Source organism: Diplotaxodon limnothrissa, linkage group LG3 (assembly GCF_057381915.1).
Source record: "Diplotaxodon limnothrissa isolate DT_005_m linkage group LG3, D_limnothrissa_male_GT1.1, whole genome shotgun sequence".
NCBI lineage: Eukaryota > Metazoa > Chordata > Actinopteri > Cichliformes > Cichlidae > Diplotaxodon > Diplotaxodon limnothrissa.
Window position 1 is genome coordinate 55,200,999 of NC_140598.1, and position 17,659 is coordinate 55,218,657.

The following is a 17,659-nucleotide window of genomic DNA, read 5'->3' on the forward strand; positions in this document are numbered from 1 at the left end:
AGTAGGCTTTGCAGAGCTAGCAGACACATCTGCAGGTTCAAGGACTGAAACAGACCCACTACATTTACATTTTTATTGCAAATAAACAACAAAAGGTCATCCATGTGTCCGGGAAGGGGGCAGGAAGACGGCGCGCATGCGTTCAATAAAAGCCAAGTCCCGCCCGTCCGCTCGTGTGCGTTCACGCGATGTTGAAAGTGATCGAGAGGGAGCGCGCCAGTATGTTGGCAGCAAAAGTTAGAGGCTGCTAACATTAGCATTAGTAATGAAACTTAGGGTGAAATTAACTGCGTCGTGAGAGTGTGTAAAGCCGTGACAGGACTTATATTAGTAAACATGGAGATTTATAGAGAAGAGGAGGGTAAGAAAGCGCTTTTTGTGTCTTTTAAAAAGTTGTTGGCTAACGTGGCTACGAAGCTAGCTCGCTTGTAGGAGTCATGTTTGTGTAGAGAGGAGCCAAAGCCTGGTTATTGAACCGACTGTATTTATATTGCTCTTTGTTCTTTTGTTTGCTTTTGCAGAGATTCCGGATCCTCATATGTTCGTAAGTATGCTCTCTTCCTTAAAGTTTACGCGCGCGTTAGCTTACGCTTTGTGGAAAAGCTCCCCGCGTGTTGGCTCTTACTTCGTGGGGGGAGTTTATGGGTCTGGGGACCGGATGGGTAAGGTGTTAAGATCATCAATGGGTTCCTCGCAGGTTGGCCGTAAAAGCAGCACAGTCTAATTTGCTGAATGGAAACATGTAAACACTGCGCCGTGTCACTTCCTGTACATATCCTGTATTCAGAGAAACGCTGTACGTGCACAGCTGCTTCTTACGGAAATCTAAACACAGTTTTACCAGTGAGCAGGATGTCTGTGAAATGGTTTAGAAAACAGTGATATTAGTAATCCGTCTACAAGGAATTACAAACCACGCTTTGCTTTTTTGCGTGACAGTGAGGCGGATATTTGAGGTAATAATCTCGTATTGTACGTGCAAAGTGGTCTTAATTGGACATTTCTGCTCCGAATATAATATATTGACTCCATAACAAATCCTAAACCAGTCCGTGGATTATTCTAAGGAAAAGTGCCGTCTTCGTATCTGTTGGGTTAGTGACATTTCTTCATTAAGTGGCATGTTGTTGCCCCACCAACCTTCTATTTGCATTTGTGCTCAACATTACAGCTCTTATAGTGATTCTTCTATAAGTCTGACTAAAATAAACGATAGTATTCAGTATGAGAATATGCTCCACATCCCCAAATTAGATGCAGGCTGCTTTGTTGTTGCATTCACGTGTATTTATTATAGTGCAAGACCAGAGAAAGGGGCTTGCCTGCTGATCCAGTGACTCAGAGCTTCTGGATAAAGGAAAGTGAAACTCTTGGACATGGTGCTTTTCAGTGCCAGCATTCTTACTGGAGCTCAGAGGCATGCTGAGTAGTGGCAGTGGTGCAGTTTTTCAGCAGCTGTGGGAATACTCCACACTTATCATACTGGGATCCAGATGTAGGTGGAATGTGGGTAAGAATTCAAGGCTGGAGAGGCTGCGAGCGAGGACTGTACGTGACTGTTTGTGAATACTTTTCAAATCTCTTTGTCTCTCTCCCTCCTGTTTAGAGAACTGTTTTAGGGATGTTTGAAGGACGTCCTCATATGCAAAGAATAATAAGATGTGGCCTTCTTGGTAAGGAGATATTGTGCAACATGTCTGCTGTGCACATTTGAGTGTGTCGGTCTTTATTTGTGTGACTGTATGAAACTTGTTGTTGTTCCTACAGGTATTGACTACGATGACGATCTAGACGACCCAGGCAATGATGATTATGTTACCGGTAGTTGGAGTCATGATTTCCATGGATACCCTGCAAACCGCCTGAGGTCATCCAGCGCTGTATATCAGCCTGTATACCCTTCAGCCCGTAATTCTTCTTGCCCGTCCCCTTTAAGATTTCAGACAAAGGAGCACGTAAGTGTTTAGTTTTACCGTTTTCTTTTTGATGTGAAGTTGTGCTGCAGACTCTAAATGATTCAAATCTGCTTCTTTAGGATGCTGAGAGAAAAGCCAGATTATTAGAAGAATCTAAAAAAATGAAAGACAAAGCTGAGAAGAAGCGGCTTAAGAAACGGGTAAATCCTGCTTTCTTGAATATGAAGTGATTGGTAATAAATGTCAGCCCGTGTGAGTAATGTTCACTGCGTGTGTTTGTTGATCAGAAACAGAAGGAAAGGAAACGTCTCGAGAAGCTGGAGAAGGACAAGCTGAACCCTGAAAAAAACGAGGAGGTGATGATTGTTTTATGCAACACGTTTCGAAAAAAGAAACGGTCCTCTTATTTCACAAACTTGTCTTCTGTGCTTTACAGGGAAAAGATGATGCAGAGGAGGGTGAAGCTGTTAATGATGAACACAGAGCCAATAACAATACTAGTGTTAAACCGCAGGCCTCAGCCAAAGATACAGACAGCAGTGACAGTAGCGACGTTTCCAGTGATGAAGACGGCAACTCCAAGAACGACTCAGGCGACTCAGAGGTAGCACTTTTAAGAGTGGATATCATTCTCAAAATGAACCACTGATTGATGCCTGATGGTGTAAAGTGCCATTAACCTGATACTGTTCTTTTAATCCAATTTACTGAATACAGGAAAAGATGATCGCATAAGATTTGGCTGTAAATTATATCACTTTCTGTTCATCAATTACATTTTTTTTCTCGTCTCTTTTTAAGGAACTTGATATGACGAGTAGTTTTGTGAGAAAAGCTGCTCTTATAGCCATGCATAAACTGGAGCAGAAGCCCAAACTGGAGAAGAAGGAGAAAAGGAAGATGCCAGAAAAAGAAGAATACAAAACAGTCCCCGAAAAATCACATGAAGAACGGGAGGCTGCAAAGAAGGTGAAGAAGCTCGCATACAGATCAGATTGATGCAGTGTTTCCTCCATACGAGTGAGTTAAGTAGGAGATGGAAACTACGCTTTTCCTCCTTCTTACTTGTGTGTGTTTGTACCCGTTTAGACGTCTTTGTTGGGACCAAAAATTGGAATTTTACTATATTTGTGTGGACCAACAGTCACATGTGAGGACAGAAGTGCCTCTCCTCACGGGTTTGAAGGAAGTTTTGAGACTCAAAATGTGGTTTTAGTGTCAGGGCTACATTTAGGTTATGGTTAGGTTTAGGCTAAGGGTTAGGTAAGCATTATGTCAATTAGATGTCCTCACTAAGATGTCAAAACGAAAGTGTGTTGGTGTGTGAAACTCACCGCAGAGAAATGAAATGTGTGCACATCTGTTAGTTAAACATCTTAGATAAAACAGCAGTGATGAAGGAAACGCTGGAGAATGACCACAAAGCTGTAAAACCTGCTGTATTGTGTCTTTTGGTGCACGTTAAAGGTTGAAACTCTGTTCTTGCTGTCTACGCAGGACTCTGCTGCGTCCAGCGTTCCCTCCTTTGAAGACCATGTAAAAATAAGCACAGAGCTTGCCGGTAAGTTTCGTCATTATTCATTCACATAAATTCTCAGTGAGGTGATTTGACTTTTAAAGAATACGTAAAATAAATATTTATCTTCCTTTTTTTTCCCCCTAGTCATTGGAAATAAGCATGCGAGTGCTGGAGACTTTAATATGGCTGTGAAGTATTTCACAGATGCAATTAAGCACAACCCTAAAGAGTTTAAGTAAGAACATCTCACTTTAAGTAACAGCAGTGATTTCACTTGCACCACTAGCTTTAATGCCATCTTTGCATCTGTCGCAGGCTATTTGGAAATCGGTCCTTCTGTTTTGAGAAGTTGCAAGAATACGAGAAGGCGTTAATGGATGCAGAGTTGTCGCTTGGCATATGTCCAGGTTGGGATAAAGGCCTGTATAGGAAGGGAAGAGCTCTGGCTGGTCTAAAGGTAAAAATAAAGCTTTTATCTAATCTTAGCAACCCTCACATGTCATGTTTAATATGCTGTGTGTTTCTGATTTTAAGAGCAGACTCTTGTGCAACAGTGTCCTTTGTTACAAAGCACTCTTTAACCAAAGTAGCAACACATTTTTCCAACCAATGAGAAACATTATAAAGGGACATACATTTGAGTGCTGGTCACAGGGAAGTTAGCTTAGTCTTAACTTGTTGATGCAGCTGCAGTCGGCTGTGTAGCGGCACATACTGGATGTGACCCGTCAGCGGTTGTAATGTTTACAGTTCAGGTTACAGCGACTTTGACAATGTCGCCTTGTTTGCAGCATCACTGCAGTTGTTGCACAGGTTCACATTATTTTCCCCTAAGACCAACTCGGCTCAGTTCAACTCAGTTTTCAGGGTTTTCCATTACGTAGTAATACCTGGAACCAGGAACTTTTTTTCCTACTCGGTCGGGGTTCCAAGTGAGCTGAGTCAATCTGAGAATGTGACCTGAAGAGATCGCGTGCCACTGATTGGCCAGTCAGTCACGTCACTTGATGAGTCATGAGAGCGCCAGTTCTGAAACCTGTCAATGAGGGAAATGGCTCCACAAAGTCCGTTTAAAAAGCAGTGTACTATCGCCTCACATACAGATGACATCAGCCGTGTTGCTATAACAACCCCACACACATTGAGGTGATCCTCAACTGTAACAGAGAGCAACTGAAACAGTCGAGTCGAGTAGATACTATTGAGAAAGAAGCATTAGACTTTTTCTGACTCAGTGTTCTGACAGCAATTAGGCCAATTAGTGAAGCAACAAATTGATCTGAACCCAGGTTTACTTTGAATTGAAGTTCTTGCTGTCCGTAATGTTTCAGAGGTATGAGGAAGCTGCCCTGGCCTTCACGGAAGTTCTCAAACTGGACAGTTCGTGTGCAGAAGCTGCGCAGGAGCTGATGCGTGTGCAGATAACACAGCTAATGGTATGTAGCAGCTGCGCTTAGTGGTGCAGTCACACTACATGCATGTAACTACATTGTGTACTTGAATCCAACCAGAAACAGTGCTAACATGTTCATAGTTGAGATGAGAAAAATGGCCTGCAGCTCGAGGTTTCAGCTGTGAGGGAAAGTTGGGAAAATGAAGACTGAGCCTTTTTTTTTTTTTTTGAATGTGCTTCTTACTGTGTGTTTCTGTTTTGCTTCAGGAGTTCGGTTTTACTCGAGAGCAGAGCTCAAATGCTTTAATAATTCATGGGACGGTTAAAAAAGCACTAGAAGTGCTGTCTAAGTTAAACGATCGACCAGGTGAGTTTCTCACTCCACGCAGTTGTGGAAATAAGTATTTTGTTCTTGTAGCCCACCTGTGTATTATCCACAGAGAGTATCACTTGTATATTAGGCTTAAACTGACGAAATGTGTTTAACTGTGTATTTTTATCCAGTTTAATTGCTGATCTTTGTGTGCAGGAGCTCTTCCGAACGGCTCTCTCCCACCTGTTCAAGTAGCAAATGTCACTGGAGTGTCTCCAATCCTTTCAGCCAACACAATCGCTGCACCTGCTGCCGCTGTGCGTCCTGCTCAGTCCAAGGATGCGCTGAAAAAAACACTTATGAACAAACCTTTGGGCGCAGTCCAGAATACATCTGCTGCTCAGAGTCAATCAAAGCCTATTCTTACTCAGCCCATGAAGGCCAGCAACGGCGTTAATCGACCATCACTGTGAGTACTGATTCACTCTCACCGCAGGGTGCTTACGTGGAAGGTTGAGATGTTGCATTTTTAACATGATAATGTTTATAGTGGACATTGAAGGATCTTTTGAAGTGATGATTCACTCTCACCGCAGGGTGCTTACGTGGAAGGTTGAGATGTTGCATTTTTAACATGATAATGTTTATAGTGGACATTGAAGGATCTTTTGAAGTGATGGTGGGGGAAAAAAATCCAGACTGGACTCTTGGCTTAAAGTTCTCAAAATACATTAGTTTTGATTTCACAACCGATTAATTCTTGGAGTAAATGTAGTCTAATATAACTGTGCAGAAGTAACAATGTGGGATTGAGGTTGTACACCAGGAGCCCTTTAATTTCTCTGCTTACTGTTCCCGTGCGGCACCACTAATGAAGCGAGAGAACACCGTAAGCACGCCACTCACTCAGCTTGGATTTAGGGCTGCCACGATGAGTCGACTAGTCACGATTACGTCGACTATCAAAATCGTCAACGACTAATTTAATAGTCGACGCGTCGTTTGAAGCTTTGTAAGATCACAAAAGACGCAGGAATAAGTAGTAGGATTTAAGAGTGTAATAATGGACTGAAACAGAAGATGGCAGCACTGCATGTACAAGGATGCCAGCTGCCGTTAAACCCAGAAGAAGAAGCAGCTGTGTCCCAGAATTCATAGCTCAGTTTCCAACAATGGCGGCAGCTAGTTAGTTTTAATATTACTCTTATTATTCTTTCTGGGTCACAAAATAAACGTTTAACATATTTGCAGGCGAGAATGCAGCTGTGTAAACCTCAAATATCTGCTCAGTTTATCAGGACACCACATATTTTCAAAAGCGCTCCGACGTTTTCGGAGACGTCTGTTACCCACTAGCTCGATAGCTAGCCGGGAGCTAGGCTGACTGGAGTCCGTGAGAACACCGGACTCCCAGCTAATTGTTTTCAAACCCACTGCCGTCTTTCGCTACTCAGGTTAAACATATATAAGTCACTTAGATAACTTAATGTTATTGTTTGGCTTTTTTAGTATTTTATTTGTTCCTGAGTAAATCGGTTTGGCTGAGATTAAAGTTATAGTTTTTACACAGCTGAATAAACATCAAGCAGACAGCTGATTATCAGAAGTGTGAGATGCTGGAGAATATACTCCGGTGTCCTGTTATATTTTAGATAGCAAGGAGTTTATTAAACTTCACCGAAACAATCTGCAAATTTCATTAAAATTTAATAAACTATCATCTTGTCTTTATTTTTAGTTAGCACAGACCTTAAACACTTAAAGCTGTAAGCTAATGATAGTTATATAAGAGCAGATGTAGGCTGGTGCAATAAGCTGTAGTTTTACATCCAATGGACGTAAAACGTACAGCGACTAATCAGTACGTACGTGATCTGATTAGTCGACTAATCGCAAAAATAATCGGTGACTAGTCGACTATCAAAATTGTTTGTGGCAGCCCTACTTGGATTGAATCTATGCCTAAAAAAACAAAAGCGGAGTTTGATATTTTAACTCAAAAATGGCCCTTTGTGTTACTATTGCTGATTTACTGGTTTCCAATTGGATAATAATGACCTCAAATGGCACAGCCTCAAACTTCATAACCACCACTTCATCCACAGCTAGTGTAAACAGGTGGATTGATTACATGAAGCAGAAGCAGCGTGGGTATATGTGGCGAGACAGGAAGGTTAATATAAAAAAAAACAACAACTGATTCTCAATCGGTTTTTGTAATTGCAAAATTTAATTAGTCAACAGACAAGGTACTTTATTGGTATTCTTTCACCTTTAATTAGACGGTGTAGCCCAGGAAATCATTAGAGCAGAAAGTCATTAGGCTTTTTTTTTTTTTTAAACTGTTTACTATGCATATTATAAATTATTGTATAGCTATCCCCAAAACAGACTTTGTGCATAGGTCGTATATTGTTTTTTTAAATGGTGTCTTCTTTCAACAGGGAGCTGTTTCCAGTTTGGGTGGGAAACCTGAATTTCCCAGTAACCGACTCCATGCTTGCAAACCTGTTTAACAAGTAAGAGCCTGTAGTGGAGTTCTAGGGTTTGTTATGTAATAAAAGTAAATAGCTCTGTAGTGTAGTGAGACACTTTTTATGGTAACTTTGTTTTGTTTTTTTACACACTCCTGTCCTGCAGGGTCGGGGTCGTCTATAGCGTCAAGGTTTTGACTGCCAAACGATGTGCCTTTGTTAACTATACAAAACAAGAACATTGTGATGAAGCAATCCGACGTTTTCATGTAAGTGCATCCTTTATTGTGGTACTGTGTTGTAATTCCATAGTACTGTTTGTGAAGTTGCAGAGAGGCAGTCGCTGTTGTAATTTGCAGGATGGCTCTCTGGTGGAAATCCAGGAAGCGGGGCCGCTTTAGATTCTTTAATGTATCATTAAATTTTAACTCCCTGAGACACCGAAGCTACAAAAGCCCTTGAATTTATGAAAGGAGTTTTAATTTGTCATTTATCTATTCAACTAAATATGAATAATAAAAATTCAGACTGCAGGCAAAGAAGTGCATCAATCTCCAGAGTCAGAAATCTGCCCTGCTTCAAGCCCTGAATTTTGCATTTTAGGGGTTCGTCTTTATGTGTGCCCCCTTTCCTAATCTCCTTAGGCCAGTTTTTTTTCTACACTTGTGTCTGTCTAGTTTTTGTTTGAGTCGTCTGAAACTGTCTGGATCATGCTGTGAATGCGTTGTTGATGTGTAACTCTTATCACCCGGTCACGCGTCGCTCTGTGATTTTGGTGAATACTTTGTCACGTGCCCAGGTTACTCCTCCACCCACTAAACTAGTATTGTGTTCACTCGTCAGGGCTTTGAGCTGAATCACAACAAGCTCGCTGTCAGGTATCCGGACAGGATTCCTGCAGGCTTGGGTATTTCCAGATCTGCCCTGAGAGCTGATGACCTGCCAGATTAGAACGTGAGGTGAGTCCTTTCATACCAGACTTCACAGCTCTGACTGTGCTGCCTCCTGCTCGCTCTACCCGGGCGGCTCTCTCACCTGAACCAAACAGAGTACTTTAAGTAGTGAGAGAGTGTCGGTGTCAGTCTGATTACTGGAAGTGTCCTGCTGAAAGCTACATAAGAAAAGGACACCTGGGGACACCATCCTGCTAGGATGAGACTTAATGTGTGAAAATGGGCCAAGAGTTTAAAGGAATAGTTCAAAACTTTATTCCCTGGCATAAAGGAGCAAGCTATTTAATTATCCAACACATAAATAGCAGGATTATAATGCGATTATGTGTTTAAACTGCTAAATTTAAGTGACTCATACCTAAAATGTAGTTTTGTTTTTATTGCAGGCATAACGAGAAAAGCCAAAGGACAGTACGTCCTTAGAAACCCATCCCCGACCACAGAGGGGACTACTGAATGAAGACCCAGCTGCTACTTGGCCTGAATGTTGTTTTCAATAAATACTTCTTGTCCAGTACAGACTAATCAACAGTATCTACAGGTTCTCCTGATGTAATAGCTTTATGTAAAATTACCTGGTAAGTTATGTCTGAAAATATCATGTTATTGTAAGGTGATGAATCCAGATGTTAACAAACGCTTCATGTTGCCAAAATTTTCAGTCTGACAATTTACATGGAAGGGTTGGGTATGTATTTTAAATGTTAGTATTCAGAAAAAAACAGTATATAATTTACATATTTGTTTATTTAAAGTCTGCGGATTAGTCTAAGACTGCAGAGCAGGCTTACAGCTAAGCACACCAGTCTGTTTGAGTAAATAAGTACATTTGAGTGTTAATTAAAAAGTTGTTCTGTGGACAATTTTTGAGTGATGCAAGTAACATTGGTCATCAAATACAGTATTACATAATTTCTTTTAAACATGTTAAGCAGCAGGAATCCCTAAAGTTTTATGTCGAAATACTTAAATAATATATAGAGCCTAAACATGTGGTCAGCTGGTTTTCCAAAATTATCTGTAGTCATTATGGTCATCCATAATTCTTATACGCTTAATACAGCTGTATAACACAAGCATTATGCGGTTTCAGTGCTCCTAGTTTATTTTTACCTGAAACGTGTCTTAAATGAAAAACCTCAAGGGTTGAAATGCCATTGCACATTTCTTTTTTTAAAATATATAAGTCCTCAAATTGTGAAGGTTGTTCTTAATCCAACAATTAAAGTTTCTTTATACTCTGGACTCCTGCATCATCCTTTTCTTTCTTTTTCTTTTTCTTTTTAAAGATATGAACTAACTTCATGGGGCATAGATGGACCTTTCTAGAGAAAGCTTGTAGTGGGGTGTCCTGTTACAGATGTGATTGAAAGTGTAGAAGTGGACCAGATCTGTGTGAATCAGGTCTTGATCTTGACATCACATTTACGGCTATTCCAGCTCCCCCCTACAGAAGGGCATTGTTTACACAAATCACACCATCTGCAATCCAAACAGGTGAAAATGAAACAGAAAAATATCTCGCTAAAAAGATTTCCTTACAGCGGGTACACACAAGAAAAACGGTGGAACACCAAAATCAGAGCAAAATGTCATTTTTCAAACTCATAAGTAGAGACAACTAAAGAGTCAAAGCCGTCTTCTTCCAGTTATTCCATACAGGGTTGTAGTTGTGCTGAAGACTGTTGCTGCTGTGAGGTGAGAGGTAGGCTACACCTGCATACTTTTGAACTTTGGGAGGAAGTCTTAAGTGTCATGAGAGACCAACCCAGACACGGGGAGAGCATGCAAACTCATCAGCCAGTGGATTCAAACCCAAGACCTTGCTGTGAGGCAACAGTGTTAACCACCATGGTGATGGGGCACCCACTCACCCTGTTGGCTCATGTCTTGAACTTTTGTCATAATCGGCCTTAAACTTTTGTTTTGCTGTGAAGTCACCTGACGCTTTGACCAACATGATCAGTTCATCCCTAAACATGAGTCAAAGTGCCAAAATTGTATGGAGCCCATTCCAGGAGATGCAGAAATCTTGGTAAATCAGAATACTGAAATCCACGTTTCTGCCCAGGGTGTATCCCACTTGTGGTAGCTGGGATAGGCCCCAGCCTGCCCATGACCCTGATGAGGATAAGTAAAAGAAAAGGGATGAAAACAATTACGTCTGGATTGAAGACTAATTTATATTTTTCTTGAAAACTGCGCTGGTGTGTGGACGTAGGTAAATGTCAAACTTGGAAAATGTGCACATAAGATGGAGCTCTTGATGAACATTTAGAGCAGGACTTACGTAATTAAATATATGTGATCAGTGCATATGTCTACAGTAAACTAAATCAAAAATAATTAGCTCTCAGTAAACTGTGGGAGTGGCTCTCGGGACATGTGCCCTTTGTGTTCAGGCAGTAATCCAGCTTTGAACAGGGAGCTGTAAATGTGAGACCTATATCAGCCAATAGATGGCAGCAAAATCAAGCGAATTAAAATGTGAGCCAGAAGTAAATGGTGTTCCAGCCTGGAAAAAAATCCTGACAAATTATATTTTATAAATTCACCCTTATGGCACATGGAGTTACAATCATGGACCACACACCTTTGTAGCACCTGGAGCTACAGCAGCTTCAACATTTGCCACCATTAAACATGCTTTCTCCACTGGAAACATTAATACACACCCACTCTAATAAACACCACGGTTTTGTGTTACTGACTTTTCTTTGCAGCCTCAATTTTGAGTCATTTTGTTACGTGGGTGACTGCAGGTATAGTGCTCTACAAATCTATCGCATCGTGCTACGAGTGTGCTTAATATTTTACTCAAAGACAGGAGTGAAACAGAAAGCTTGGCAAGATGCGTTCAACCTGTGAATAGAGAGCCACGTGCACGAAGAAGACGAAGAAAATGCTGGCATTTTAACAACATGGCATCTCATCAGCAAAAGCTCTGAACAGGTGTATGAATTGGACAGATCTGAACAGAAGCACAAACTGAGGATAAAATCTGAACTTTTTCTGGCTCGGCACGCCAAACAATCAAGCCTCCCCCTCCCTTTGGGATCAGAAACAAATACCCACACTGAGCTTCTTAACTGATATGCATATGAAGGTGTGAATCCAAAGCAGGGATACTCTCAGAGGTCTTAAGCATATGGTGCGTGTTTGAGTCAAATGAATGCTTCAGCATGATCACAAATGCAAAGAGGCCGTCTTTAGCTGGGAGCGAAAACACTCAACTCCCCAATGTGAACAGATTTCCTCTCACCTGTCACCCTACTCCCTTCATACGGGGTTTATGTATTCTTACAGGTGGAGGGGAGCGAGTTATTAGTTTGGAGATTTGATGCGACTTCTGAAGGGGCCTGCGGTGTTAATTGTGTGAATCGTCTAACTACCTGCTTGCCGCAGAGCCCCTCTTGAAAAGCGAGACTTTAAAATACAGCAGCCACAGAGTTCCTGCGACACCAATCGGGTTCCTTGATGGCAACTTTGGACCTAATTAGAGGCAGAAAACGTGTGAAGTGCACCCAGCCGTGAATGTACAGCAGCGGGCTCGATAATATCAGCTCTTAACCCTGCTCCTTAAACACTCTCCTCTGCCTCTTCTGTTCAGACTGCCTGTGGCAGAGAAAAAAGGTTTTATAATGCTCCTGCTCCCGTGCACGACGAACATTACGGGCAGAGAGAATTATGAAAAAGAGAGGTAGCGGCGTCTGTTAAAAGGCAGGTTTGAATCATTTCTGCTGCTTTTTCAGACTGCTGTTCATTCCTCTCCAGGCCACAGGCTGGAAAAGCAGGGCATTTTTTTCCTCCCCCCTTCACTGGATGTGTCATCGTAAGTACTCCAAAAACTTCCCTTTTTGTCTCGCAATTTATAAGAATAAAACTCTAGGCTGGCTCCGATTAACCGGGTGGGGTTTGGAAAATGAGCGTATCAACCTGCAGCGCCGTTATGCATTTTTCTGGGTGTAATTCGTCCAATCTATAGAGGCTTTGCACCATGACATCACCCTATAACACAAGCCCCTATAGTCTCTCATGCAGAGTGGAAAATGCACAAACCTTCTGCAAGAAAATGTGGCTAAAATGTTAAAGAGCTGCAATGCAACAGACAGCAGAAATGTATTCAGAAAGAATTCTGATACTTGCAGAGAAGCTAAAGCATCACAGCTATGAAAGTACTGGTGGATAACATGTTGTGTCTTTCTCTGGCTTTTCGTTTTCTTCAGCCAGAGATATTTCACACGAGAGAAGAGAACCTAAATACAGTCTGCAAATCATTTACTGACCTTAAATAAACAGGTATGTTTAAATTAAATGTAATAATATAATTTAGGTTTTTGTCTGTCACATGTCATTGCTAAACGTGCACCACACACCCTGTGGGACAAAGCTGCAGCGGCCACACAGATGACACGTGCACGGCAACTTAAAGGGTTAGTTTGGAGTTTTGTAAGTCTGGTAGTACTTGAGTATTACCTACAGCATCCACCAGTATGAAAGAGGACACTGGAGTACCAGCTGAGCCTCAAGACCTAAAAAGAAAGAAGCAAGATAGTGAATATCAGTTAAGGTGTACAGCATGCATTATATAAAATACCTTGAGATGACTATTAAATACATTTCCATCCATCCACGTTCTTAAACACTTGTTTAATTTAAGGTCGCAGGAAGCTGGAGACTATCCCAGCTGTCATAGCAGGAAAGGTGGGGCACGCCTTGAGCAGGTCACCAGTTTGTCTTAGAGGGCAAACACACAGAGAGACACACAACCATCCACACTCACGTCTACAGCAAATTTTGATTCACTAAGTCACCCAACGTGCATTTGTCTGGAGTTTAGTTTAGACTAATCGCAGCTTTGATGGTACACGGCTTTGCTTGTTTGTCAACTTTGCCACTAATTTCAGCTTTTGTGAGGCTTAATCTGAAGATGGTCTGTGCCTTCTTTGGTGCTGACTTGGGGAAAATAACAAACGTGCCCGGTGTATTAAATGCTTTAACAACATTCAGTATGGCAGAAACTGACTTAATAGGGTGCTTTGAAATTGGCTTGATGCAAGTTATCCAACCACACCTAATTTTTTTGTGAAGTACGACTTAAATGCACTTTCAACTTCTGCCCTACTGGTGGCGCTGTAGTACTCGAGAATCGGGGGACTTTCCCCTGTCATTGAACAAATGTCAAAGAAACACTTACCACAAGGTCCATTGACCTGCTGTTCTGGAGCTTTTGATCACATAATGTTCATTCTTTGTAGTTTAAGTTATCCTCGATTCAGCTAAACTTAATTTTCAACACAATGAATATCACATAATATGTGATATACGCTCCAAACGTGTACTCTCAATGAGACGGTCTTCCAGCTAAAGTTGTAGTACATCATGTCACAGTTATCTTAGAGAGCGAAGTCTTTGGAAATCTGTCCACCTGAACCTCGGGGAATAGTTAAATGTCAAGAACGATGAGTGCCACACAGAAACAAGTTTAATACACAGCCTCTGACAGAGTAGAAAACAAACACACACCACCTATTGAGATCATTCAAAAACAAAAACAATCTAAATTTTTTCATAGACTGCATATAAAACATGGATAAACCTGCATTTTCTTTAATGACCAGCAGAGGGCGACTCATCTTGTTGCGAAAGAAGCTCGACTGTATGAGAAAATGATCCTACTTCTCTCTTCATGAACACATTAAACCATTTTCTGTCATGTTTTGGGCTCAATCAGTATTTTCAGGGCTACTTTAACAAACGTCACCATTGGTGCCATCAAGGACAAACTGGGTAATGCGTGTAGTTAGCAAGTTTTTTTTGTATGTTTGTGCAGTGTTGCTCAGTTTGTTAGATCTAACAAAGATGTGACCATCAAAAAGCTACACTCAAGGCTTCACACACCTGTTAGCGGCTTTGCAGTGATTATGTCCATCTTTTATATTCAGTCTATGGGATTTTTAGAGGGAAAAACATCATTGTGCTTACTCCACTTTCTACCATTACAGCTAATGTCTGACTCCAGCTGCACAGACAGTTTTAGAATGAAGCCATTTAAAGCTGAAGGCACCTGTGTTTCATCCATCCCCACCTCTCCTCTTCTTCCTTATCATAAAAACAGTCACTGCCTGCCAGCACTCAACCTGGAGTAGAAAAATAAAAGTCGTGTCCTCTGAATCTAATAAGGAGATGGAGGCTCTCCTCTCCGTGTGGGATATTCCTGATTTCAGAGAGCCGCCGCGACTTCCACTGGTGGAAGAGTCCTGACCTCCTTCAACGCACTGCAGGTAGCAACCTGGATGCTTCTGTGCTGACCTGACTGCAGTCTCTCTTACCAGCTCCATCTCAGTGTCCCACTCTGTCATTTGTACCATCGGAGAGACCCATCCCGCTCTCTGCAGCTCCAGAGCAGATGTTCTAACTGTCACCGCTCAACCGCCGCTGCTCCCAGGTCAGCTCCAGAGGCAGATGTTGCTCATGGCCTGGCAGGTGGAGCTGCTCTCTGCGGGAGAGAGGTAGATCTTGCCACTGGGACAAACGCACACCTCGTACACGGTCTGCTCCTGCGAGGCCTGCCTGGGCGACACTGTGTAGGTGCCGAGCGGGAGGCCTCCAAACTGAATGGCGTTGGCATCTAAAAGTATCTGGAAGGACACAACGTTGGAGACAAGCTGGAAGTCATTCAAATAACACTGTCAGGGGTGTCCTGGAGTGATATAGTACCAACTGGAACTGATAAATGACTGTGGCACAATCAGTAAATACAGTAGCAGGTGGAGTGAGATACAGCAGTCCTGATCTGATGAGTTAGATCAGCAGTGAAGGTGGCCTGGAACATTAAATTGGTCTCTCTCTCTTTTTGTTTTTTTGGCCACACTAGTGGCTCAAGGGAGCCGAGTGTCAGTTGGTGGGTCGCTGCTTTGGTTCAGACTGAAATGGCTCAACAACTATTAAACAGACTGCCAAGGTTTCCCAATTAGTGACTGACAATTCTCTAAACAACCATTATTAGAACTCTGGAGATCTGTTTCCATCCACCACCAGGCTCAAATGTTAAAAAGAAAAACAGAAAAGTAAAACGACTTCATTTCCACCATATCCACAGGCTCAAAGCAACTGGACAAACTCATAAATATAAGGATTGCATTGTGACTTTGTTGCAGACTGTTTGCAGTCAGTTACCACCTGCAGTCTGAAAGCAATGACATCACTAAATGCGCTGCCAGGCCTTTACTGCAGCTGCCTTCTGTCTCAGCGTTCGTGGCTCAGTTTTTGTCTCAGATAAGTGAACAGCTGGCTCGGTTGGGTTAAAAAAATCAAGCAAGTGACTCATCGATTTAAGAGCATTAAATATCCTTTGCCTTCTGAAGCTCTTGGGTTGTTTTGGGATGTTTGAGGTCACTGTTCATTTGCACCGTAAAAAAACGTCCTTTTCGTTTTACAGCACTTGGCTGAATCTGAGCAGGAAGTAGAGCCACGGCCCAGAATTTAGCCTGCTTCTTTTATCAGCATTCACAACAAGAGACTACAAAAACCCAGCCAAGGCTGATCATTTCCTCCGCACCATGCACGAGTTCCTGGATCCAGAAGGATATCTGAATTTAGACTAGTTTGTAAAATGACAAATTTGAAATAAATAAGTTGAGCCAAGCCCGGGCTCTGGCCAAGTTTTCATGCAAATCATCTTCAACTTTTTGAGTCATCCGGCTAACAAACAGACTAAATAAACAAACCACATAACCTCCTTGCTGAAGCTAATTAATACTACAGACCTAGCTCCACAGGTAGCCGTACATGCAATCACAATGCATCCTCCATATTTGACAAGTAATGATGTTTGCTTTGGATAATTAGTCCTTGCTTTCCCTCTCTTTCCATCATCCAGGTAACAAGGGCAGAGGGTACTGATACGCCAGAGTACTGCAATAGTTTGAGAGATAATACTGTATTGATACAGACCCATCAAATATTGATATTTTATTATATGATCTGCAAAGACAATACTAACTTTTTAGCCCTAGAATAATAAAAGAAATTACTTTAACAGTTCAACAGATGGTGATCTTGTGTTTTTTTTCCCCAAGTGACATCGGCATACGGGAGGAAGTTTTTAAAACAGATGGCAGCATTGTAGAAAAAAAGAACTTGGACTTATGTTTGGATTTACAAAAAAGGAAGGGACAAAGGAGGTGGATATAATACACGGGAGTGTCATAAAATACTCTGGGAGAACTATGAACATTAGCTTGGCTGATGCAAATTTTCGGTTATTCTCTATGTGTGACCTGCTCATAGTGATCTTTGCTAAATCTAATTTTCTACATTATAAAATTCTTCAAACTAAAATGAATTATTCGATTTTGCAGCACGTGCTCTCACACTGAAACCGAAAAACTGCTCTGACACTGGAGACAGCTACAAATAATTAATTAAAAGGGAGCTGCTGCACATCCACCTTTACCTGACATATTTGCCTCAAACAAAAGCAAAAAATTTACATGACAAAACAAATGTCAGGTTCTTACATCACTTTTAGGGTGTTTTTAAAAAGTCACCAGATGAGCCCTTTTCTCTTTTTTTGACTCGTCTCCATAATTTCCCCTCATCACAGTCTTGATCCTTTGCTCATACCGAGGCTCCTAGCTCGCGGTTGGCTCTGAGCTCTGAATAGCTTTAGCTTTGTTCGTGTTGCCTTTGTTAGTTTCATGAAAACGTTCATGTTTGTGAAGGTGAAATAGTATCTGGTTGGGTTTATTATTAGGGACGTTTTCGTGGTGGTCCACCATACAGTTTACTTTGGCAAACTTTCTGTCCTCACTGCTGGCTGCTGTCTCTACAAAACAACCAACACTGGGACCACTGACAAAACTACCTCCCAATTCAGAGCTAAGAAAATATTTATAGGTGCCTTTTAAGAAACTCAAGGACACCTGGCTGTGCAACTACGTGGAGGACAAAAAGAAGCATTTTCCCCTCCCCAATCTCAAGGCACTGGAACCCAGGTGTGTGACACATTTGATGGATACAGCTGTACCCAGGCTCTACAGAGAGGTTAGGCATAAATGTGAGTACAGCAAAGGGTTGCATTAACTTG

The 17,659-nt window shown here is 41.8% G+C and overlaps 2 protein-coding genes across 2 annotated transcripts in view; one reads left to right on the forward strand and one right to left on the reverse strand.

Annotated features, from left to right (window-relative positions):
- The first annotated feature begins 201 nt into the window (after positions 1 to 201).
- Positions 202 to 9,813, forward strand: LOC146636630 (uncharacterized). The gene is made up of 18 exons (XM_085349610.1): positions 202 to 361; positions 522 to 544; positions 1,607 to 1,673; positions 1,768 to 1,955; positions 2,036 to 2,116; positions 2,204 to 2,272; positions 2,353 to 2,520; positions 2,718 to 2,885; positions 3,414 to 3,477; positions 3,580 to 3,670; positions 3,751 to 3,892; positions 4,767 to 4,871; positions 5,096 to 5,195; positions 5,358 to 5,610; positions 7,586 to 7,660; positions 7,782 to 7,884; positions 8,459 to 8,574; positions 8,955 to 9,813. Exons 1-17 carry the CDS (start codon positions 337 to 339, stop codon positions 8,564 to 8,566), a joined length of 1,830 nt encoding a protein of 609 aa, XP_085205736.1. The 5' UTR covers positions 202 to 336; the 3' UTR covers positions 8,567 to 8,574; positions 8,955 to 9,813.
- Positions 9,814 to 15,017: 5,204 nt separating this feature from the next.
- The window catches only part of LOC146636631 (zeta-sarcoglycan-like), a 40,398-nt gene continuing 37,756 nt past the window's right edge, over positions 15,018 to 17,659 (reverse strand). The window contains exon 8 of the mRNA XM_085350359.1: positions 15,018 to 15,209. Within this exon, the coding sequence (XP_085206485.1) occupies positions 15,018 to 15,209 (192 nt within the window). The remainder of the gene's footprint in view (positions 15,210 to 17,659) is intronic.

Bases quoted from the DNA above. Each gene is read 5' to 3' on its own strand.
- LOC146636630 (XM_085349610.1), top strand. From the start codon at position 337: ATGGAGATTTATAGAGAAGAGGAGG. The intron at 2,273-2,352 runs GTGATGATTGTT...TGTGCTTTACAG, and splicing joins ACCCTGAAAAAAACGAGGAG to GGAAAAGATGATGCAGAGGA. The intron at 5,611-7,585 runs GTGAGTACTGAT...TTCTTTCAACAG, and splicing joins GGCGTTAATCGACCATCACT to GGAGCTGTTTCCAGTTTGGG.